The 24,445-nt window shown below is 36.9% G+C and overlaps 3 protein-coding genes across 4 annotated transcripts; all 3 read right to left on the bottom strand.

The window, feature by feature from the left end:
• Positions 1–1,998: 1,998 nt before the first annotated feature.
• Positions 1,999–5,780, bottom strand: LOC103436261 (26S proteasome non-ATPase regulatory subunit 4 homolog). 2 transcript variants are annotated; one of them, XM_008374684.4, is made up of 10 exons: positions 5,625–5,780; positions 5,415–5,528; positions 5,219–5,324; positions 4,638–4,752; positions 4,346–4,555; positions 3,635–3,947; positions 3,351–3,474; positions 2,673–2,776; positions 2,514–2,582; positions 1,999–2,302 (listed from the first exon to the last, which is right to left on the bottom strand). In XM_008374684.4, exons 1-10 carry the CDS (start codon positions 5,634–5,636, stop codon positions 2,264–2,266), a joined length of 1,206 nt encoding a protein of 401 aa, XP_008372906.3. In that variant the 5' UTR covers positions 5,637–5,780; the 3' UTR covers positions 1,999–2,263. The 2 variants fall into 2 exon arrangements, with proteins under 2 accessions (XP_008372906.3, XP_008372907.3); XM_008374685.4 differs by having other exon boundaries at positions 1,999–2,299.
• Positions 5,781–12,667: 6,887 nt separating this feature from the next.
• Positions 12,668–16,159, bottom strand: LOC103409312 (uncharacterized). Its single transcript, XM_008348119.4, has 3 exons — positions 14,892–16,159; positions 13,557–13,902; positions 12,668–13,059 (listed from the first exon to the last, which is right to left on the bottom strand). Exons 1-3 carry the CDS (start codon positions 15,953–15,955, stop codon positions 12,796–12,798), a joined length of 1,674 nt encoding a protein of 557 aa, XP_008346341.3. The 5' UTR covers positions 15,956–16,159; the 3' UTR covers positions 12,668–12,795.
• A 4,472-nt stretch (positions 16,160–20,631) lies between these two features.
• On the bottom strand, positions 20,632–24,138 carry LOC103409311 (peptidyl-prolyl cis-trans isomerase CYP21-1-like). The gene is made up of 7 exons (XM_008348118.4): positions 23,756–24,138; positions 22,821–22,899; positions 22,674–22,721; positions 22,157–22,180; positions 21,888–22,070; positions 21,674–21,749; positions 20,632–21,127 (listed from the first exon to the last, which is right to left on the bottom strand). The coding sequence occupies exons 1-7, from the start codon at positions 23,855–23,857 to the stop codon at positions 20,965–20,967; spliced, it is 675 nt and encodes a 224-aa protein (XP_008346340.1). The 5' UTR covers positions 23,858–24,138; the 3' UTR covers positions 20,632–20,964.
• Positions 24,139–24,445: the final 307 nt, after the last annotated feature.

The following is a 24,445-nucleotide window of genomic DNA, read 5'->3' as shown; positions in this document are numbered from 1 at the left end:
GGCGGGGTGACTACAGATAAAAAGAAAGAAAGCATAGAATATGGGGTCTGGTTAAAATGCTACGTCTTGCTTAGTGGTACAAGTTTTATGTAAGTTCTAATCGTTGCAAGACTCATTACATCCCTATATACAAGATCGAAACTATTGATTTTTCATACCACTAAATAGTATGTACTACGGAGGAACAATTGCAGATTCTGATTAGTAAGAAAATACAAAACTTGCCAACTTGTTTTGTGTAATTCTTCTTGTTTTTATATTCATAATTATTTTAGGGTTTTGAGTTGTTCCACAGATTTGTCTGTGAAAAGTGGTAGAAGATAGAAGCAGCAAGCCAACATTCATCCCATAAAATAATGGTCACCAAATATTGGTGATAAACATGACCCATCTGATTGCGGCGGGGGGAGCGGGAGGGGGGTGGGGGGAAGGTAGAAAATACAAGCACTAGAATCCATGAAATTTTGCTTACAACTGATGACTACATGCATGGATGTGTGTATGGGAAAACATGCCCTTTCAACTGAGGGAGACCACCCGACAAATCTATGGCTTCTTTCTAATGGAAGTACTTAATAGCAGTTCACGTTACAAACCGACTTACAATCTACTGGTACTTCTCTTTACAATGTTGAAATAGGTCTTATGGGTGGTTTGGGAGTAAGGTGATTAAAAAAAAAGCACCCATGAAAAAAAGCTGTGAAGGTTTTAGGTGTTTGGTAAACTGAAAATAAAAGGCTTATTTTGGAAGCTGCTGTGAGAATAAGCTGAAATCAAAGGAAAAAGCTGAAGCTGCTATTTGTAGCTTTGGAAAACTGGCTTTTTTTCAAAGCACACGGAGCTACAGTGCTCCTTTAATGAAAAGACCCACTATCAGACTGCTTTTTTTTTCAAAAGCACTTTTACAAAAAAGTTTACCAAACACTCTGCTGATTTTTTTCACAGTCGCTTATTCTCACAATACAGCCGCTTATTCTCACAACATTTTTTTTTTTTTCAAAGCACAACAATACCAAACCAGCCCTTAGTTTATCCGGCGATACTTCTCTTTCCAATGTTGGAAGAGATGGTAGTTCGGTGGTACTTCTCCTTACAAAGTTGATACAGATTACAAGTTCGAAGGAAACATACTTCTCTTTTACCCTAAACCCTAGAAAGCTCGATCAAATCCACAACTTGTGGGTGCGGTTCATTTATTTGTTCAAATCTGAGTTTATAGGCCTCAAAATCAATGGTCAAGGTATGGTTTGGACATGAACAATATGACCTGGATTTGATGCCACCCAACACATTTTAGCTTCTTTCTTGTGGAGGTACTTGGTGGTTCACATTTATGAGAAGGCATAATGGCCTACATAACAAGACTTGCAGTTTTCAAGCAATTATAGATGACCTCTCTCAAAAAAGAAAACTAGGAAAATTTGATTCGGAAAATATGCACAAATAGAACCGATTACAAACATTTAATAAAAAGCAGAACCATCCAGACACTAATATAGACACACTAAACCGTAGTTTCTATACAGTTTATCATAATGCATAATATCCCGTTATTTCTGTATTTGGATAAAAGTTTGTAACCTGTTCTATTATCCATATTTCCCGTGCAATTTTCGAGCAAAACTAGCTGAACAGCAAATAAATAGTACAAGGCTACACAAAAATGTCAGACATTTCATTTGAGAAGCTAGACAAGAATTTACCGCTGCTACCAAATGCTGGCCTCAATGCGTATGAAATTTCTTGGAAGGCCTCTGAGAGCGATTGCATAGACCGTAAGAACCCAAAAATCATATCCACACGGATGAGATTCAAAGCTTTTGGATTGGTGGATCTTAACAAAAGGGCATCTAAATCTAACAAGTAGTCATTCTATTAGCAGCCAATAAGAAAACGTTAAGTTTCCATGAGCTGTTGTATGATAGAGCAAATTTTATCGAAAAACAGGACCGAAACCACTACCAGCGTATTGCAGACTATTAAAACACAGTAAACATATGGGATCTGGAAATCTCTCTGTTCTTATCCTTCTTTTTTGTCCAATAAAACAACTGTAAATGATGGCAAGAAGTTCGGAAGAGTTCATCCCATTGCTTAAGTTCTGCTCAACATGAATATAAATGCAGAATAATTTGATTAAAGTATAGTCACTAAAACCCTAATCTACATCTGTTCTTGTATCATCCTCCCACAATTTAAAGAAGCCTCCCTCAGAATCTGAATGCTTACTTTCAAGATACAGAAGTCGTTCTAGTCACAATCTTCATTTGTCCTTGTTCGATGGTTCTTCTTTGTCCTTCTGCTGGGACAGCAATTACATAGAAGAGAAACCATTTAGTAGTTGAAAGTAAATTCTAGAAACTTTTCGTTTTGGAAGAAACAAAAAACTTACATTCTAGAAACTTACAGGAACAACAGATATTAACACCAAATCAAAAGATGAATTTTGTGACAGAAAATTCAGGATCATAACCATTCATGCAAGAAGTTATGTAGAAGGTTTGTGAACACACCTCAGACTGATTCTTCAGAGATGCAAGAAGATCTTTCACTGAAGGATCGTTGGGGTCAACTCCTGGAAGCTGTAAGAAAAATAACATATCAGAAAAAAAAAAAGCAACAGAAAAAATAGCTCTATATATAGTAAAAGAGTTGGGTTCTATTACACGTACAGATTCAAGGATAGATGATATAAAAGACTGATCCTCCAACACCTTGCTCGCATCGGTCTGGGAGGATGGCTCTCCTGCACTTTCCTGCATCGACATTTGAAGAGCTGCATGCAGCAAAGATATAATAAGCAAGCCGAAACAAGTATCTCTTTGTCAAAGTTAAGATTTTCAAATTAAAGGCCACATTAATTAAGTAGACAAAAGGTAAAAGGAAGAACCAAAAAAGGTCACATGATAGGTGTTTCACATTTTGACACCCAACTAGTAAATGATTCACGTTCTCAGGGCAGCTACGGGTATGAATTGGCGTGAATCCATAATTCATAGATTTGGAATTAAGAAAACCATACCACTAGTAACAACAGCTGACAGTGGATTACATAAAGCAAGTAGACCACTAAGGAATGCCTTACTCTTCTGAAGGTAATGCTTACTTCTTTAAAGTCAAATGATTATAGAGATAGACTAGAATCTATTAAAATGAATGTGATCCAAGAATCATACAAGAATACTTGTACAAATTGAAGTTTGTAAGAGGATATATCTCGTGTTAAACGAGTGTGCATGGAACAGAACAGAGGTATCTTATAAATAGATCTCCACAAGCAAACAAGTAAAAGAAGCTCAAGTTTCCACACAAAACTAACAATATAAAATGTAAGAAACAAAAGAACACACCTAATGCCAACTCCTGATCCGCACTAGTTGCTTCGGACATCTCAGTATCACCTGCTGAATGACCAGTTCCAGAGACGTTCATTGACATTGCAAGAGCCTCCTTCAGCAAGTCATTCTCATCAACCTATCACACATATCATGAGCCAAGGACAATTCAAATTACAACAGTTCTTTGAAGGATAATAAATGACGACAGAAAAAACAACAATATAGACTTTAAGAACTATACAAGATCATGTAAGAATGCATACACAAAAAAAATCAAAAGAGGAACTGAAACCAACCATATTATCAGTATGTTTCTTATCCTCATTGGGAGAAGAAACATTAGCTTGATCTGTCATGGTTGCATCTTCTGATTTGGATGACGGTTCCCCTCCTTTCCCACCAGCTTCTTCAGAAGCTCTTTTGGCAGCAGCTTCTTGCCTAGCCCTTTCCTCTTCCATAGAAACTCTAAGGGCGAGAGCCAGCTCAGGATCAATGTTGGGATCAACTCCAAAGTCATACCCAGAGCCACCATTAGCAGCAGCAGTTGCTGCTGCCGCCGCCACTGCAAAACCACTTCCTCCTTCTCCGTCACCAGTAAATACAGGTGTACTGCCATTAAATAAGAAAACTTCATATCACGGGAGACATAATATAATTATATGCTGTGCTGTGACGTGTTCACTAGGTTATCCAACAACAATTCCAGCCAAGTGACACATAAAACATGTGTGAAGATACAAAAGTAGAAATTTAGGCCTATTGATTTTCTAAGACGTAATTCAATAAGTAATACTTTGAGCTTATATACATGTTCTTGCACAAATTCTCCTTTCAACAAAATACCTACTCTTCTCACTTCTCCATTCTTTCTTTGTATAACATGCATTGCTCTTATAAACAATAGCATGAATCTAAACCTATATTACAATGTTCCATCAACAAATAATTTTATAATTGGCATTACGAGATGATATACAAACAGACAAGAGAAAAAATAATAAACACACCTTATAAGAACATCCGAGAGAGCATTTGGACCAGGAGGGACGTGTACTATATGACTGCTTTCATTATTATTAACAGCAGACAGAAGGGCCTCCAGCTTCTCTGGCTTCCCATCATCCTCTTCACCAAAATCAACAATGTCAAGAGCAACACTGTTCTTTTTCAATTTCTTCCCTATCGATTCCAACAACTTCTTTTCAAATTTAACAGGACTGAACACGGTATAAGAGTTTGATGTCAACAACACAAAAGGGCAAAACGGAAAGGGAAAAGTTAGAAGTTAGCACTATATACCTTCCAGCAAAAACAATAATCCGCTGTTGTTGATTTTTGTTTTGACGATGCTTAAGAGCCAGCTGTGCTACCTGGATTGCAGCTGCTATGTTCATCTCACCTCCCATCTCCAGACCTGTACAGAAGGAATTAGAGAACGGCAAAGAAATTAACCAAAATAAAAAAGGGGTAATTTGACGGGCATCACGATGGAACGATTTCCACAATGAAGAGATTATAAAGTACCCAACAAACTAAAACTTAAACAAAATCCAGCAGGCAAAAGAACACAAATCACACTTAAAACGGCCTCACCATCTCTTATTACTTATTCTGTGTATAGTAAGATCCAGTCTCACTTTCATACACGATAATATCTAGTACTAAAGCTCTTTCGAGTTTCACTCCAAAACTCAAGTTACAGCTCTGGATTATAATGTCCCTCTTAGAGTATGATCATTCATATTCAACAAAACCATTCCAACTGCTTCGTTGATAAAGATTCATCAGCTATTTAACTCTACAAGTAAGCTAAACATATAAAGTTTTCGAATTTAAACCGAACCAAACTAGCAAATTAGTTATGAATTAAGAAACTATACCATGCATGCAAGCCAAAATCCTGCCAAGATCAGAGGTTGGAGTAGCCAAAACCCGAACCCCTTTGCCCGCCATTGTCAATACCCCAACTGTATTCTCCGGATTAGCCTGCCCAGTTTACAAACACCAATGTTGAAAAATTGAAGTGGGTTTACAAGTTGGTAAAGAGAAAAACTCGATTAAAAATAGAAATAAAACCTGGGTTTTGGCACCACAGATGAGATTAATGGCGTCAGCTTGAGCCTGCAATCGGGAGGGAGAGTAATCGCCGTTTCGCATCCATTCGGAATTGTCGACGCAGATCATAGTCGCCTGAGTATTCGTCAAATTTAAGCATAATCATCAGAAATTTGTCTGCGAAACCCTAAAAAATTGAAATTTCGGAAGAAGAGGAAGAAGAGGGCTAACCTCGAGAACCATGGTTACAGAGATTGTAGAACTTCTTGGGCTTCACAACCCAAAACTTCGAAAGAGGGTCTCCCACTCTACGCTGTGTTTGTGTAAAATGTGTAATTCTGAAAATACCCAACTGTATCTGTATATTGTATTTTGCGCCATTTTCCAGTTAACTTTTTCAATATTATAAACCCACTCCCTATTTCTCTATTTATTATTTTATTCATACCGGTATTATGAGAAAATTGTAGTAATGGTTCATCAATTTTAAACTCAATTGGAACAATGGTCTTCCAACCAAAAATCCATCATCATTGATCTCTTAACTCATCAAAACATGTAGCTATAGTCATTTTTGTCAACTCTATTAAAACTTCAGTCAAAATAAATTATGTGCCACACGCTTGAGATTAGAATCAAGGGAAAAATATGGGAAACTAAATGAAAAAAAATTGTAGAAATTTTGGAGAAATGATCCCTCGATTTTAACCAAATTGGAGCAATGGTTCTTGAATTTTAACCCAATTAGAGCGATAATCCCTCAACTTTAACCTAATTGTAGGAATGGTTCTCCCAACACGACGAAAGTTCTGAAAAAAGTTGACGAAAATAACCATAGTTGCACGTTTTGAGAAGTTAAGGGACCATTGGTCATGAATTTTTAGTTGATGAATTATTGCTCCAATTGAGTTAAAGTTGATGGACCATTGCTCCAATTTCATCTCAATTATTGTTTAAGTGTAAAATTAATACAATCACTCATTGATATTTTTGTTAGTACATTGATATTTTTTTACATTAAGGGAAGAGTGTTTCATTAAACCACATAATGAGCAAGTCTAATTTGATATCGAATTCGTCATCTGCTAAATTCAAACCTCAAATAAAATACTACCGGATCATAATATTGAGTAGGTTAAAATTTTCATTTTAAAATCTTTTACCGGATGAAAAACAAATGAACGATTTGATTGCTGATATCCCTCGACCACCAGCTCTCTCACACTCCGACCTACGACCACGATAACCCTCCCCGACTGGAATCCGTCGAACCCCGACCTGACTATAACTCGTCGAACCCCCCTTCTATCATCTCTATCCCTTGTGGATATGTGTTTCATTTCAAATACGGATCTTGAAATTTTGAAGATTTGAATTCTTGATTTATTCCCAATCTATGGAATTAAGATGGAGAGAGAACGGCAAGAGAGAATGGAGGGAAGATGGGTTCTTCGTTCTTATTCTTTTTGTTTTGTTTTTTTTAATTTTTTTTTTATTGTTTCAGTGTTTTTCTGACGAGTTGATGGTGTTTAACCAAAGCAAGTTGTATTACGGCCTATTCTTGTTATGAGAGGTATTAGGTTCGATTCTCGATAAATGTAAATTTAAACTACATTGTTACTAAGGCTAAGCCTACCCCATCCTCTTAGAGCAAGTCCAGCCATTGGAGTTGCAAGGGGGACAGCCCCATGTGGGAGCCCGAGGGCCGGTCGATCCAAGTCCAGCGTTGAAGGGCCCGAGTGAGGGTGGGAGCCCGAGCTCAAGGCCAGTGGAAAATTGACAGGCCTGTGGCCCGAGCCCAGTGACGTCAGCGTGATGCAAGGGCTGGGTCCGGCCCTTTTATTTATTTTTTTTGTGTCAGGCGCGTGCCCTTCACTCGCGAGTGGGGGCGCGTCGCCCGACAGGTTAACAAGCGCAAGTGGGCGGCGTCAGTGACCGTTGGGAAGCCACGTGGCTTCCCACGGTCCGTTCGATCCCAACGGCTATTTCATAAGAGCCGTCCGATTTGCAACGGTAATAAAAAAAAAAGTTGATTTTATATCAACCGTTCGATCTGAGATCAACGGTTGATATTAATATGCTTTATAAAATAAAAAAAATAGTTTTAAAATTTAGAAAAGTTACCGTTGTGACACGTGGCACAATCTGGTGTGTTGGAATTCAAATTTTTTTAAATCCAACGGCAGAGATTAATTATTTGAATAAAAATTAAAAAAAAAAGTAAAAAATCCGAAAAAAATTGTAAAAAATCTGAAAAATTTTTGTAAAAAATTGTTTTCACTTTTCTATAAATACCACTTCTTCTCCATCTACCTTACACCACAATTTCATATTTTCTCAACTACTTTCAATCAAATTCCTATCTTTCTCTCAAAGTTTCAATCCAATTTTTTTCCACAAAATGACTACTGATGCAGGTTCGAATTGGTCGCTTCTTGAAGATGTTGCGTTGTGCACTAGCTGGGTTGAAGTTACTCATAATTCCCTTACGGGTAATGAGATGCAATTGCGAGAAATGTGGAGTTTAATTCATGGTAAATTTCTTGAGCAAATGGGTGGGAAAAGAACCAAAGAATCGATATCCAGTCGTTGGAAAATACTTAGCCATTCCTTTACTACGTGGAGAGATGCCTTGACACAAGCTAGTAATAATGTTCGAAGTGGGGCAAATTATGCGGATGAGGTAAGAATATATTATAATTATTTGTTTGTATTATTATTTTGTTACCTAATTTGATTATAATTATTTTTTTGTTTCATTTATTTGTTACCTAATTTTTTTGTTTCATTTTTATTATTTGTTTGTATTATTTATTTGTGACCTAATAATTTCATTATTATTATTTGTTTGTATTATTTATTTGTAACCTAATAATTTCATTATTATTATTTGTTTGTATTATTTATTTGTTACCTAATAATTTCATTATTATTCATTTGTTTGTATTATTTATTTGTGACCTAATAATTTCATTTTTATTATTTGTTTGTATTATTTATTTGTGACCTAATAATTTCATTATTATTATTTGTTTGTATTATTTATTTGTAACCTAATAATTTCATTATTATTATTTGTTTGTATTATTTATTTGTTACCTAATAATTTCATTATTATTCATTTGTTTGTATTATTTATTTGTGACCTAATAATTTCATTTTTATTATTTGTTTGTATTATTTATTTGTAACCTAATTTCATTATTATTATTTGTTTGTATTATTTATTTGTTACCTAATAATTTCATTATTATTCATTTGTTTGTAATTTATTTGTGACCTAATAATTTCATTTTTATTATTTGTTTGTATTATTTATTTGTGACCTAATAATTTCATTATTATTATTTGTTTGTATTATTTATTTGTTACCTAATAATTTCATTATTATTATTTGTTTGTATTATTTATTTGTTACCTAATAATTTCATTATTATTCATTTGTTTGTATTATTTATTTGTTACCTAATAATTTCATTATTATTCATTTGTAGCAACTTCAAGCACAAGCATGGTATGGTGCCAAAATCAAATCAAGAAACAAATCATTCACCCGGTGGGAATGTTGGAATATTGTTAAAGATTGTCCTAAATTCAAAGTTATACATGTTGGTCCAGAAGTATGCATGAACAGCATCCCTCTACACAGCACCTTTGTACACAGCACCCCTCCACACTCTACACCCGATCATGGCTCCCATGTTGATGAAGAAGATGGAGAAGAAGTGCCTGAAACGCCCATTCCTGAACAAGCGTCGGGGTCGACCCGTTATCCAATTAGGCCTCTAGGTAAGAAGGCTTCAAAGAGGAAAGGGAGTGCTTCCAAGAATGATTATGGAAAGTACATGCAAGAACTTGCCGTCAAGGTGAATTGACGTTGGCGCGGGAATTGGCGAAATATGAGGCTGACAAGGCTAGAGAAGAGGTAAAAGCTGCAGCTATTCAACAAGCATTTGAAGCTGAACAGAGGGAAAGAGAGCTACTTAGGCAAGAAAGGGAGTTGCTTAGAGAAAAAATAATTGCACAACGAGATCGTGACATTATGAACACGCGTTTAGAAGGGATGTCTCCAAATTCTAAATATTTTTGGCAGTCGGAGAAAGCAGATGTGGTGCAAAGGAGGCGTGCAAGAGAAGCGAGATCAAGACAAGATGGTCCTAGCACAACAAGACAAGATGATCCTAGCACCACAGATTGGTTAAGTGGTGAGGAATAGGGTACTTTTGTAATCGGAGCCCATAGTTTTCCAATCACTTTGGGTTGTAATTTATTATTTATGTTGTTTCCATTTTATTTTAGTACTTCGTAATATATTTATCCTAATAATAGAATCTTTAAATCATCAAATTGTTCACGTATAATGAAATTATAAAACACACCAAATAAAACTCACCAATTGGAATTACATAAACACACCAACTAAAAATACATAAACACACCAAATACACCAAATAAAAATACATAAACACACCAAATACAAATACATAAACACACCAAATAAAAATAAATAAACACACCAAATAAAAATACATAAACTCACTACAAAAAACACACCAAATAAAAATACATAAACACACCAAATACAAACAAACATACTAAATAAACTTAAGTATCTTCAGCTTGTTTCAATGCCCACTGGTGCTCTATCAAGTCAATTTGCCGATCATTGTGCATAGATGACCTTTGAAGTGCAGTATATCGTTCAATGACCCTTTCATTGTAACGTCCATCCCTTTCTAATGGCTCGTGTTGCACGGATTCTTCGGTGGCATCATGCGCAAAATATATCCGTGTTCTTGAATTGTTCATCGTGTCTGCCTCTGGCTCATATTCATCAACCGCATCATAATCGAACTCATCTTCCACAATCATGTTGTGAAGAATGACGCACGTCATCATGATGGATCGAAGTAACTCTACATCGAACATTCTGGCGGCACCCCTGATGATCGCCCAACGAGCTTGAAGGATACCAAAACAACGCTCCACATCCTTCCTGCACCCCTCTTGACAGCTTGCAAAATGTTTTTCCTTTGCACTTCGCAGACGTGGCACTGTTTTGACAAATGTTTCCCACCGTGGGTAAATGCCGTCAGCTAGGTAGTATGCCCCTTCGTACCTACGTCCGTTGACGACGTACGTGACTTTTGGTGCCTTTCCTTGCAGGACGTCGTTGAACACTGGGGATTGGGCAAGGACGTTGAGATCATTTTGAGCCCCCGGAACCCCGAAAAAGGCGTGCCATATCCATGTATCAAAAAATGTCACTGCCTCCAAAATGATAGATTTTGATCCTTTTCTGTCCCCATATGCGCCTTGCTATGCACTTGGACAGTTTTTCCACGTCCAGTGCATACAATCGATGCTTCCTATCATCCCAGGAAAACCTCGCATCTCGCCCTTCTTCAGAAGCCTTTGCAAGTCTCAGCGAGTAGGTTTTCGGAGGTACTCTGCGGTGTACAAAGATTTGACTGCTCCGCAAAACCTCATCAGGGCCTCAAGAATGGTTGATTTCCCCATCCTCGTTATCTCATCCACTTGGTCTGCAGATGCTCCATACGCAAGCATCCGCAACGCAGCAGTGATTTTTTGCTCAGGCAGGAGACCCATAACACCACAAGCATCCTTCTTTTGCACAAAGTAAGAATCATGGTTGCAAACATCAGTCATGATTCTGTTGAACAAATGTCGTTCCATTCTAAAACGGCGTCTGAAGTACGTATCAGGAAATGCACTGTTATGGACAAAGTAATCGTCCAACAGCTCTTCACCCCGTCCTGCTTCTATCAATGTTTCTTGAACGGTTAGGCCTGCATATCTGAGCAACAGTCTGGATGACTCGACGGGAATGTGAGGCTCGGGCCATTCTTGTTTCATCATCTCTCCTTCTACGCTCCTCATCCTCTTCCATCTCATTTTTGGCTATCTGAAGGTTGAACATTCCTTCAGATTGGTTAAACAATTCCTCCTCTTGTTGATCGATTTCCCACATCATCCTTGATGAAGAAGAAGACATTGTAAGGATGGACGGTGAAGAAGAACCAGAAATTATGAATAATGAGATAGAGATGTTGAGAAAATTGGTGTGAGATTTGTAAGAATGGATGGTGGATTATATGGACGATTCAGAAAAGGATCGGATTGTAGATGAGGCCACGTGGCATGCCGTCATTCGTTAAAACTCTAATCGAAATCTATCCTCATAGATTCTTAAAAGATAATGACACGTGGCACGATCGTATTGGATAAAAATCTTATCGAAATCGATCTCCAATAATTATATTTTCGGATAATGACACGTGGCGCAATTTTGAACGAGTTAAAATCTGATCAAAATCTATCATCAAAGATTCTCAAAAGATAACGACACGTGGCACGATGACATTGGATAAAAATCTTATCGAAATCGATCTCCAATAATTATCTTTTCGGATAATGATACGTGACGCAATTTTGAACGAGTTAAAATCTGATTAAAATCTATCGTCAAAGATTTTCAAAAAATAACGACACGTGGCACGATGACATTGGATAAAAATCTTATCGAAATCCATCGCTAAATAATTGTTTGTTTTTATAAAATGACACGTGGCGCAACGAGAACAATTTAAAAAATCTTATTCGAATTTACAAATAATTTTATTTTGTATTATTTAAACAAACAAAAAAACTAATATTTTATTGCCTATTGCCTGAGGGGAGGGCTCCAATGGTGGAGATGCAAATGGCAATTACTGTTCATTAATGTCAGTTACTATTCATTTAAGGCAGTTACTGTTCAAAAGGGTGGATTCAATAGTGCATTTCCAGGGGGGAAGGCTCCATGGGTGGAGTTGCTCTTAGTGTAGATATAGCAATGGACAGATGTCACAATTTGAAATAGGTCAAAATAAGAGTTCGTGACAATCAACTTCCTTACCAAAACAGGGTTTAACATTACCACTATCGTAATCAAAGACGAGCACTTTTCAAAGATTTGTCTTCAATAATTACTGTGCTACTGAATAATTAGGACTACTGCAAAACAATTGTCCTTTTCAATTGACAGATTAACTTGTAAAAATCTGGCACCACGAATAACAAATACTCCTTTTATCCAAATTTGGATCTTGAATTCCAAATTTGCAAACAGAGTAGAGTGTCTTAAATTTCAACCAAATGAATCACAGTGCTTAAATTAACAGTGTAAGTTACCCATTGTATATGATCAAACAGAAAGATTAGTTCGAAAATTCCGGCGGTTGCTGCCGGCCAAGTGCACCCACGCATTGAACTTTCCTGAAAAATACTCTTTATTGATGAAACATCAGGCAACACTCGATATGAATAATTTGCTGGCAGGAAATTCTAACTTGATACAAAGAACAAATCAACACCACAAGATTGTAATTCAAAGACTAATTTACACACCCAGAGTTCTGGAGATCATAGAAGATGGTCTATGGTTTCGACTAATGGGTAAGTGAACGTAAACCTCGTGAACTTCCGGTTTACAAACCTCCCCTCTATCCCTATCTATGGCATAGCACACGTATACGGTGTCAATTACATTGTCCAGCACATGGACAAAGAAACCAAGTATCACGATCAGCAGCACCCACGCCAGAACTGCCACAAGGTACGAATCAACCCCAAGACTGCTCACAGCTTGTAAGATAGCGCAGACCTGTCAATGCACATCCATGATCAGAAAATACCAAGGGAGAGATAAAAAGGAAGATAGGAATTACAAAACAAGAAAGATGATGCAACCGAAACAAAGTCCAGCAGTTTGGGATCGGGAACGCATTTATAATGCATCTCCGTTGATTGCTTATGAAATATGACTCATCAAACACATACAGTTCTAACACTCCAAGTACAATCCCCATCATATCGACAGTGCATGACATCTAGAACCACCCTTGGGTCCTCCCCCCAACTCTCTTCTCTCAGCTAGGCCACATCAAAAGTGCGGAAGAAGACCAAAAGGCAATAATTATACAACAGTTACTACCATTAACTGCGTTAGGAGAAAGATCTATGCAGAGCCTTTAAAAAGCTTCGACAGTGTCACATGTTCAATACATGGATGAGTTCCTAACATACCACACATGATGCACAACGATCTTAAACAATAATTAATGGAAACTTGAATGATTGAGATTCGAAAAGACAACATACCACAATTGCATATATTGCTGAGAGTACAAAAACAATTCCAGCCAATAGACGAGTGGAGATGGTTTCCACAAAAACTGCAGAGAGAAGATTGCGCTTTAGAAGCTCATATGTCATTTTTGCAGATGAGCAGTAAGCTTCACCAGTTATTGCCGCAAAGTTGATTGTGAACTTGTTGAGAAAATCAATTGCAGAAAATAAGGCATTAACACAGCAGCGCATTAGAAAATGCACCATCCCAGGTGAACCGTCTTGTTTTGCACTATCAACCATGGCACGGACAACTCGAACAACACATAAAAGTAATCCAGATAGGCATACTGTGCCAAAGTTGGGCCCAAACGCATTTCTGCAAGTATAAACAGAAAATGAGAAAGGACAAGATATTGTGATCACAAGATAACATCAAGAGTAATGCCTAAAATGCCGTTATGTTTAATATGTCAACTAATTCGGCAGGAAAAGATAGAATGAAAACTATGAGCAGATCACAATTCTCACAAGCATAAGGGTTTACACATGGGCGAAGAATACAGAACACCACTGAACGGTAAGCATAATTTGTCAAGAAAACAAAGTTGCGGAATAACATCTTAGAGTTCAGTGCATGTACCAGATAAAGCAAAAAATATGCATCTTCATCCTTCAAGATTTCATGTGAACATACATTCTGGAACATTAGCTTGTTGCTAAGAAAATAAGGGTCCAAGGGACCTGACACTACCAGGTGGAGAAGAACCTATACCTACGTGCTGCTGCTTGGATTAATGTTGTTCTTATATTATGCACAACGATAATAAGCCCAAAATTCACCGAATAACCCCACACATACTACCAAAATGGAATTGATTAATCACTATTAATGTCATACAGATAAATAAGCCTATGAAAGTGCTACTGTCCGTCAACCAGAGCAGCATCAAAACCTAAATGTGAAAGACATGAACAGGTACCCATCTGACCCAAGGAAGAACTGCTACATAACGATTGCATAGTATCTATATCCCAATTTTCATACGTGTATTTACATTAGAGACAATATAGTTATTCTGGAATTTCGTTGATGGAACCTAGAAAACAAATTTGGCTGACAAAAAAGTACACTGATTGTATGCTCTGACTTGCAAGAAAATACAAACACTCGGACATAAATTGATTGTGTTTTCGGTTTTCCTAGCTATTCAAACTAAACAGAGTTAATCACCAACTTTTCAACTCTCCACCAATTCAGTTCCATTTAGTTTGGAACAGAGTATATTTCAATTGTAAGTTGTAATATATGAACTAAGGTAAAGTACTCGAAACATCGAAAAACAAATGAAGCAACAAACAATTCACCTTAACGAGCGTCTAATAATGCGCCTCGGAGTTGAATCCTCCTTAGTAAAGTACCACTGAGCAACAGTCCCACTCATCACATACACCTGAGCTTCCACCATCGTCGTCAGCGACCACAACATTGTCAAAATCGCCAATGCGTAATAAGCAGGCACCCAACCATCCTGCTTCCACACACAACTATACACTCCCTGCGATTCCCGCGGCGCAATCTTCCCATTGAACCTGGCATACACCAAGAACACAACAATGGGTGCGTAGTAAACCACCAATCCGAATGTCAAACATGGCAGGACCCCGAACAAGCCCAAGTTCTGCGAAAGCGCATCTGAAGCGACCCCAATTATGCTCACAGTGAGCTCAATCCGGTGCCAATTCACCACAAGAATCCACACAACGACCCCAATTACCAAAAACACGAAAATCAGAATCAAAATTCTGTAAGCTAAAGGGAGAGCGTCGCTGCAGGTCGAGCTGAGAGTGCAGGCGACGAACCAGTACACGTTGAAGAAAATTGGGAAGACGATGAAGAAGGGGAGGAAGATATAGACGACTTGCTTGGCGTAGTGTTTGAGGAGAATTAGCAGACTGAAGCAAATGGGCAGACTTAGAATCAACGTAATCACGAGGGTCCATGTCAAATCTTTGAGCAGAGAGGACGAGGAAGAAGAGAAAGTGGGTCCGACCCAGTTGGGGAGACGGGTCAAAGTTTCGTTTTTGACGCAGGAGGCGGAGTCGGAGTCGTAGGCGAAGGAGGAGAGGACGGAGTAATTTTGGTTGCGGTGGACAATGGCGAAGATTCCGATGGCGAAGGTGGCGAGGACGAAGAGGAGGAAGAGGAATAGAAAGGGGAGGTCTTTGAAATGGCGGGGGCCGTAGTTGTAGGAGATCTGGAGGTACTGGGTCGGGTCGGAATCGGATTCCGGTGGGTCGGCGTAAGATTGCGGAGGGGATGGCGGCGGTGGCGGGTCTTCGATTGGGGGTTTGGAGAGGAGTGGGGTGGAGGGAGAGGATGAGTCGTAGAAGGAGATGGGAATCTTGTTGTGGTCTTCGGAGCTGCCCATTGGAGTTCAGTTGGAGCTGAGGGAGGTGGCGATGGTGGCGGAGGGTGGGTGGTTTGGGGTATAGAGAAGGCGGAGAAGCATTTGGTTTGGTCGTTGACTGGTAAGCAGAGAGTGCGTGCTGTTAAGCAGAGTGCGTGGAGTAGTAGATGGAGATAAGCATCAGAGAAACAGAGCAATGAGTTGGAAATTTTGGTCGGTCTGTTTGACAGTCGACATTTCTGGAGGCTTTTATACATTTTGTTATTCCTTATTTTTACTTTTTTTTTTAAATTTTTTTTTGGGGCAATGATTAAGTAGTTTTTGCAGAGAGTTCATGAGACTAAATTTGTAGATAAAATTTACAAATTAAATGATGTGTGATCGATAGGAAATAAATACGTTTATTAACGCTTAAATAATAATCCGACGATCATCAACTTTAATATCATTTAGTTTACAAAATTTTATCAATAAGTTTGGTATTCCTAGCATTACTAGCTAGCTATATGATAAATTTAGGTGTGTGCTATCCACACACCCCTTTTTACTTCTCACATACCCCTTGTTAATTTATGTCATTTAATCTTTTTTAATTCATCCGATCCGACGGTTGAAAATTAAAAGGGTATGAAAGAAGTAAAAAGAGGTGCGCGGATATCACACCCCTAAATTTATGGGTAAATTGCCATTTGACCCCCTAAACTATTACTCCAGTTGAAATTAACTCCTTGAACTTTTTTTGGTAAATTAACCCCTGAACTATTTGAAATATGTCAATTAACCCCTTGCCATTAGATTCCGTCCATTATTTTGTCAAATTCAAGGGCAAATTAGTCTTTTATCATCAATTCTTACATGTCACTTATAACCACCAATAAAATTATGACATGAGGACACATAATAACGTGTAATGACAATGTGAAATGTTCCGTTATATAAACGTTTGGTTTCTTTATGTTTCTTATTATGCTATAAGTTTTTAAAATTATTTTGTGTCCCCGTGGCATTATTTTGTTGGTGGTTATTACTAAAAAGTAAGAATTGATGATAAAAAATTTAACTTGCCCTTGAATTTGACAGCATCGTGGACGGAACTCAACGGTAAGGGGTTAACTGGTTGATTTTAAATAGTTCAAGGGGTTAATTTATAAAAAAAAAATAGTTCAAGGAGTCAATTTCAACTAGGGTAATAGTTTAGGGGATCAAACCGCAGTTTACCCTAAATTTATGGAATTTTTATCATAAATAGCAAAAATTTACCTCAATTTCATAAATGTCATTTTTTGTAAAATAATTTTGAATATACCCAAATTACATTAAAATGGACTCAATTCTTTCGAAAAAGAAAACAATATCTTTGTTACTATTAGCAAGGTTCTAAAAATCGCTAGGTGCTAGTTGAGCGGCGAGTAGGGGCCTAGCGTCTAGGCGGATTTATGTAAATTTATTATACATCTTGTAAATAAATATCTATTTACACCTAAAAAAATTATACTTGTATGGATAATAAAAGAATGATAAAATGCAAAAATAGAAGTAGAAGAATATACAAATTATATCATTAGTACTTTGAAGGATTTGATGGAATAAGATACAAGTTCAACTAATACAAATTTGTAGTACTTTAGGAAAAAATTTCAAAGATGATATGAATTTATAGTGCATTTAAAGAGGAATAAAGGGGTCAAATATATGTTTAGAAATCATTTAATCTTTGAAAACAAAGTATTTGACAAAAAAAGAAAGTATTTAATCAACAATTTAAAATAATTACATAAAAAAAATGGAGGGTGGGAAACTAGGATGCATAGAAGGGAGGGAGGTGGGCACCATTCATAACGTTCAATGTGCTAGTTGTACCTGTACCCTCATTTTTTTATTTTTTATGTTATGGATGTACCCTCCTTTATATATGTATTCAAGCAAATAAGATGCTAGGTGTCTCATTTTAATTGGACAATAGTTTAAAATATATTAAATATGAAAAAAGTGAGACTTGATAGTGGTTACGTGGGTGAGCATCAAAGAGAGAGAAACTCAATTTTCTCTCTTCTTCTTCTTCCTCTCGTTTTTTTTGCTGGAATTCAAAACCCAGAAAACAGACTGTGTTCTGCATTCCTACTTCCTCATTTTGAAAACAGAAACAGGCAGTGAAACGCCAAGACTGCCTAGGCCATCCAGTTGCCCTCCAAGGCCGCCCAAGCGCCGCCCGAACCGCCTCAGCTCCCGCCTAATTCCTTCCCAGATTTTCCTCCCAACTATAGGTTAATCGCGGCAGCTGACCACCGCCTAGCGCCTAGGTGCGGCCTATGCCGATTTTTAGAACACGTCTATTAGAGCATCTCCAATGAAAGTTCTTATTTAGGGACTCCCACCATTACTTTGAGTACTCATTTAAGGACTTAAAGGGAATCCTTACGTCCTTAAAGGAATATTGCCTCCAATGATAAAGTCTTTATAGTATAATCACTAAATTTGAAGTTTTTATGATTTTTATGTGATAATTTGATTATGTGCACATTTTTTATTTATGTTAACTTTTTTTTAATTAATTAAAAGCATTAAATCTTCAATCAAAAGTGTGGCCCATGTTTTTCACCCAAGGTGCATATTTTTTGTTTATGTTAACCATTTTTTAATTAACTAAAAGCATTAAAAGCTTTAGTCGTTTTTCACTCAAGGTTGTCCTATACAGTCTTTATATTATATGTAAGGACATACAAAATGTATCTGGTGAGTCCTTATAGCTTTTTTTTTAGTACATCGATATTTTTACACTAAGGGGAGGGGGGTTCGACTAAGCCACACAATGATCAATCTAATTTGGTATCGAATTCGTCATCCACGAGATTTGAACCTAATTTGGTATCTAATTTGGTGAGTCCCTATACTTTAAAGACTCGCTTTCCAACCCATTGGAAATTTATTTGTCTCTATATTTGTTTTATACTCATTTTATACCGTGGTTATCTTAATTTAAGAACTCCACTAAAGATGCTCTTAGAAAGGTAGAACTCCACTTGGAATCACAAGACTTCATTGAAATAAAATGACTAAAAAGCTATTAAAACAAAAAAAAAAAAACTCAACTCATGCAATAAATTATGAATAAATTTGATAAGGAATAAAATTATCCAAATAAAAGAACAAAGTGGATAATATGATAAATAGAAAATAAATTAAAAAAACAAAAACAAAAACAATTTGTGAATACAGAGGCAATCTTGACGTTACAAAATACTGGTTTCAGTACATACAAAAAAGGTTTTGATTGGGTTTTGATTGCAATTTCTGAAGCTCAAAAATGAGAAGGTCAACAAACGTACGTTTATAATTATATATCTATCTCTTCCATTAATCTTTCTCTCCAAAATGGATTATGTCATTCCGAGAGACTAAATACATAATAAATTTCTCTAATGCGATATTTTGGATTTCCGATTCCAAACTGCTGAAGAGAAATGAAGGTCTAATATTTTTCAATCTTCTTTTTTTTTCTTTGGATACAGAATTGGGTGTTTCGGTTAGGGGGAATCCTATGGCCGAATCCTACTGATTAACTATTTTTCCAATTCGTTGTACTTTCGTGTCTCCGGCTAACAAACACACAAGTGGAGAATCATAATCCATTATTTGTTATGTCATATTATGGAAAGTATTATTCTGCAAGACGCGTCTGTAATTCTGTAAATTCATTGTCCTCGCATACATTGTTAACGATAGAGGGAGGTTTTCACCTTGCGTTCCAAATTCGAAATTTTCTCTTCTCCTAGATCATTGAAATTATTTTGAACTTGCTGCCTCTCCTTCATAATAATTAACAGGTTTTATTTTTAAGTCAACAGCTTGAGAGCACTGTTCTAAAAAACGACCAAGGCGGCGCCTAGGCGCTAGGTAGTGGTGAGCCGAGGCGTTTTCTTGCAAATCGGTTGGAAAAATCAGATTGGCTCTAGGCGGCCGCCTAGGCGGTCTAGGGGGCTAGGCGGTTTTTTTTAATGAAATTAAAAAATAAAATAAAAAATCTTATCTAAGTCTAAGTGGTTTAAAATTATGAACTTGTTGTACATTTGTCATCCTACAATACTCCTCACTATAGTTATATGACATATATGCTTAATGTGTTTTTAAATTTTGGACTTTTTGGATACTTTTTTTGCATTTTATAATTTTTTTATTATCTTATCCAAGGATTTCATACAAGTATAATTTTTTGTAAGTGTCAATATGCACTTATTTGCAAGATATACAAGATAATTACCTAAATCCGCCTAGATGCCCGCCTAGACCCCACCTAAACGCCTAGGTGCTAGGCGCCAGCCCGCCACCCGACTAGCTCCTAGCGTTTTTTTAGAACCTTGCTTGAGAGTGATACGACGAATGGTCGGGTCTGAGGCATGCCATGACGTTGTTAGTATCTCATATAGGCCTTTATGCCAACTTAATGTTGTCCTAATCCTATGCTGTTTTTATAGATCTCCATTAGTTTGCTGCGTCAATCTAATGACCTAGCATCGTCAATCTAATGACCTAGCATCTAGTATGCTTTAGACAGCAATAAAGAGAAATTTGAAGCCTTGGTCTCTAAAATTTGGTCCACTTGGAGTTTTGGTTTCTAAATTGGTCTTTAATTTTGTCACTAACATAAAACAATGATCATTTTGAATAACATTGTTAAAACTTCCATCCAAAATAAAAAGTTTAAGCGAACAAATAAGGGATGAATAAAAGGAACTTCAGAATGAAAGGTCAAATACACATGCTTGAGAAAAATGGGGGCAAACGGGAAGAAAAAAAATGATGAAACTGTAATATACACACGTTTCCTCACTTCCTCTACAACAAAACATGTTTGTACTAACAACTCTTGCCAATTACAAAGGGAGGGAGAGAGAGAGAGAGAGACTGTAATATATTCAGGAGAAAAGCCCGAGACTGATGGAACTAGGTAGAAGGGAAGAATCTCGTATCGGTGACTCATCTAAAAAACCAATTTACTGAACTCAGAGTTAAAAAATTTGTTGTAGTAAGTGTTAACTTTCCTCATTCCACTGGCTCTTGGGTATCTCTCCTGATTCAGCAATTACAACCTTCTTTCTGGGTTTTCCACTGTAGGTTCCGGCCCCCCCTTCGATTGCATACACCGTGTCCATTCCTTGAATAACCTTGCCAAAGACAACATGCTCCCCGTCCAACCTGTAGAACACATACAAAATATCATCACTGTATAACAAGCCTTGGACTAGACGTGCATCATAGACTGAGACCTATATGGCAATTTATACAACTACAAACTATTTCATATCACTATATTGATGCATATTGATCATTCTCAGAAACTTCAGTGTGATTCTTAAGTGCAAGATTCCAAAATTCAGCATGTTTAAGCACTCATGTGCCTGCGCACACATAAATTTCTTTTAGTGGTCTTCCAAAGACTTTCTCTCAATTATTGATCCTAATTGCTTTGGTCTTAGCATCTTAAGTGACATCCAGAAAATTCTTGACAAGGCATGTCAAGTCAGCCTACTCTGATTGCATCAGATTAAGGAGCATCTCACTAGACTATCTTGGACGGCTGGACCTATCCCAAAGAAAAAAAATGTACACATTTTTGGAAGTTCTGTATAGGGTAACTATGCAATTGTATTGGCTGCATGAACTCTGAATCTTTGTGCTGAGCCAATTATTTCTACAAATGTTCAAATATTCAGAATTCCACCCCCGCCCAAAAAAACTTACCAACTAGCTTTGAGTGTGGTGATAAAGAACTGTGAGCCATTGGAATCAGGTCCTGAATTTACCATAGAAACAACACCTGCACATAAAATGCAGTTTCAGGGGAAAAAAATAATAAAAATGACTTCATAACAATTCAGATAGTTAGGAGCTTTAGAAATCCATAGATCATCAAGGGAATGAAAACGGACAGCCATAAACTTTTGAAATTAAATACCTGCATGTGAATGTTTCACTCTGAAATTCTCATCAGGAAATGTGCCGCCATATATAGATTCATAGCCCTTCCCATCACGAGAAACAATATCTCCACCTTGAATCATGAACCCAGATACTATACGATGAAATGGTATTCCCTTATAGTGGAGCAGTTTCCCCTTAACACCTTTGCCTTTTTCCCCTAAATTCATAAAAAGGTTTGAATCAGCACAATAATAGTAAGAGAAGCTTTTGTCAGTGATAAAGTATTGCAATAGCTCCAATTACCTGTGCACAATGCCCTAAAATTTTCTGCACAAAAAAGTTTCAGGTGTTAGATAATTAAGTGGTACGAGATAACCATGATGTAGTGTAAAAGAAGAAAGCAAGTTGGCAGATCTGCAAAATAGCAGTCAAAAGCAGCAAGATTGCGAAAATTACTGGCTGAGTGGAGTGTAATTGTACATGTAAAAGTGTGTGTTTTCATGTAAACCTGTTTCTAATTGAGGTTTAAGTAATTGGGCACCCAAAAAACATCGTCCCAAAAATTTTAACAAGCATAATTAGTTTGGTTATTAGCATGCATTGATACGAACAAAAGAATTCCAATGACAAGATGTTTAATCTAGTAAGCAATTACAGATTATATCATCATGGACTGCGATCAATATTCCCGCATTTGGATATGTATATGAAGGTGGATTATCATCAACCAATTTGTGCTAAATAACAAACTGTGACCAGTTGAAACAAATATTTCTAAGGTTCTAATGACAATGTATTAACAAGTGAGATGATCACATACCAACAGTCTTTGGCACAACCTCACCATATAATCCAATCACGATTCTACCTGCAAATATAAAGGTGAATAGAAGTTATCAGGGCATAGGAAACCAATATGAAATAGGGGGAAAACAGTTTACGTAATAGTATAGACACGAAGCCATACCTAAGTGCTGTCTGTCAATATCAATATCAAGGAATACTCTGTGGGTAATTTCAGGCACCTCTTCTATTTGCACTTCCTCCTAGACATCAAATTAGAGAGTTAAATCAATTTGTTTGTAATATTAGGTCCATGCGATTCTTTGCACTTACTGAAAGTGATGGCATCATTACTCAAAGAACAAACCACCAAAAGTAAATCCACGTAATCAGAAAAGTAATGATAAAACCATGAACTTCCACGACTTCATATGATCTGGTACACCAATTGGTCATGCCTAACATGCAGACATGTTTATTCATCCCAATATATATCCTAAATGAAGCTTCAATAACACATCCGTAAATTTCTTTTTCTTTTGTTCAGGTGGTATAAACAAATGGCAGATGTCAAGCTCCAAAACAAAATCAAAAGATTCAAAACGCCCCGCCTACACCCTATCCACCCACAATTGTAGTCCAGTATCAGTTTAAAGCGCATGGGGCTAGAAAATAGAGCTCACAACTACTAAGTTTCACGAAACCAAATGCCTACAATTGAAATGCATTACGATGACAATCGAAATTAGCCGAATACTAAACATAGCTCACTTAGGCAAGCACTGTGAGTAGCACAATAGCGAAATTTACAGAGTTTGACCAACGCACAAGGCTCCACCCATCAAACACTCTCTAAGACTAAACCCATTTCACCATTTAACAGATTTCAAATTATTAGCACCCAATTAAAGAATTCATTAAATATGTGAACAATTAGCCTCAGTTCTGATTTCCCTATGCCAAATACTAGAATTAATAGTTCATAAAGCACCAAAATTTGAGCAAAACCCATTAAACCCACATTGTCAATCAATTGTTTGAGCAGATAAAAACCACAAAATCGCATTCAGATCCATAAATTATGGGTAAATACTAATAAAAATTATAGAAAAAGCTCACCTGTTTATGGGTGGACGAGAAAACGAAAATTAGGAAAATGGCGAGGACGAAGAAGACGAGGAGGGATCGAGGCTGAAGCAGGACGGAGATCTCTCGACGCATCGTTTCGATCCTCTCTATATGTGAATATGTATCTGAATTAATTAAGAAGTACTATATCTACCTTGTTGATCTTCCATGTTAGTTCCTCTCTCCTTAGAAAGACCATAAATTCGGTGGTGCCAGTGACCTCTGAACTTAGACAGACACAGTAATGAGAGCGAGAGAGGGAGGGGCAGAGAACAAAGCCCTGGAATTTCAGGTGAGAAAGACACAGCAAGTTTAGGTTCTCTTAACCAAGTCCAAGTCCAAATACTGTCCCAACAAGTAATGACAATTGTTTTCCATAAAAAAAAAAAATTAGGGGAACTATTATTGGCTTTCACAAATCTCATTCTTGCATTTTTCACACAGGTAATTTTTTTTTTAAATATAGAAAATTTGTAGTACACAATTAGATTTTTAAAATATCAATAACAATTTATGTGGTTAGTGGTATTCATCTTTGTACAGGTAAATTCAAATCTCTCACTCCTTATATTGTTTGCATAAGTCATTTAGTATTACGGGGTAGTATTCTTTTACTTTTGTAAATGTGAGATTTTAGATTAGATTCTTGTAGGGATGAGTTTGATGTCAAATTACTGCTCA

The sequence above is a fragment of the Malus domestica genome, chromosome 05 (genome assembly GCF_042453785.1).
Source record: "Malus domestica chromosome 05, GDT2T_hap1".
NCBI lineage: Eukaryota > Viridiplantae > Streptophyta > Magnoliopsida > Rosales > Rosaceae > Malus > Malus domestica.
The sequence above is the reverse complement of the archived record's forward strand: the minus strand, read 5'-3'. Positions and strand labels throughout refer to the sequence as shown.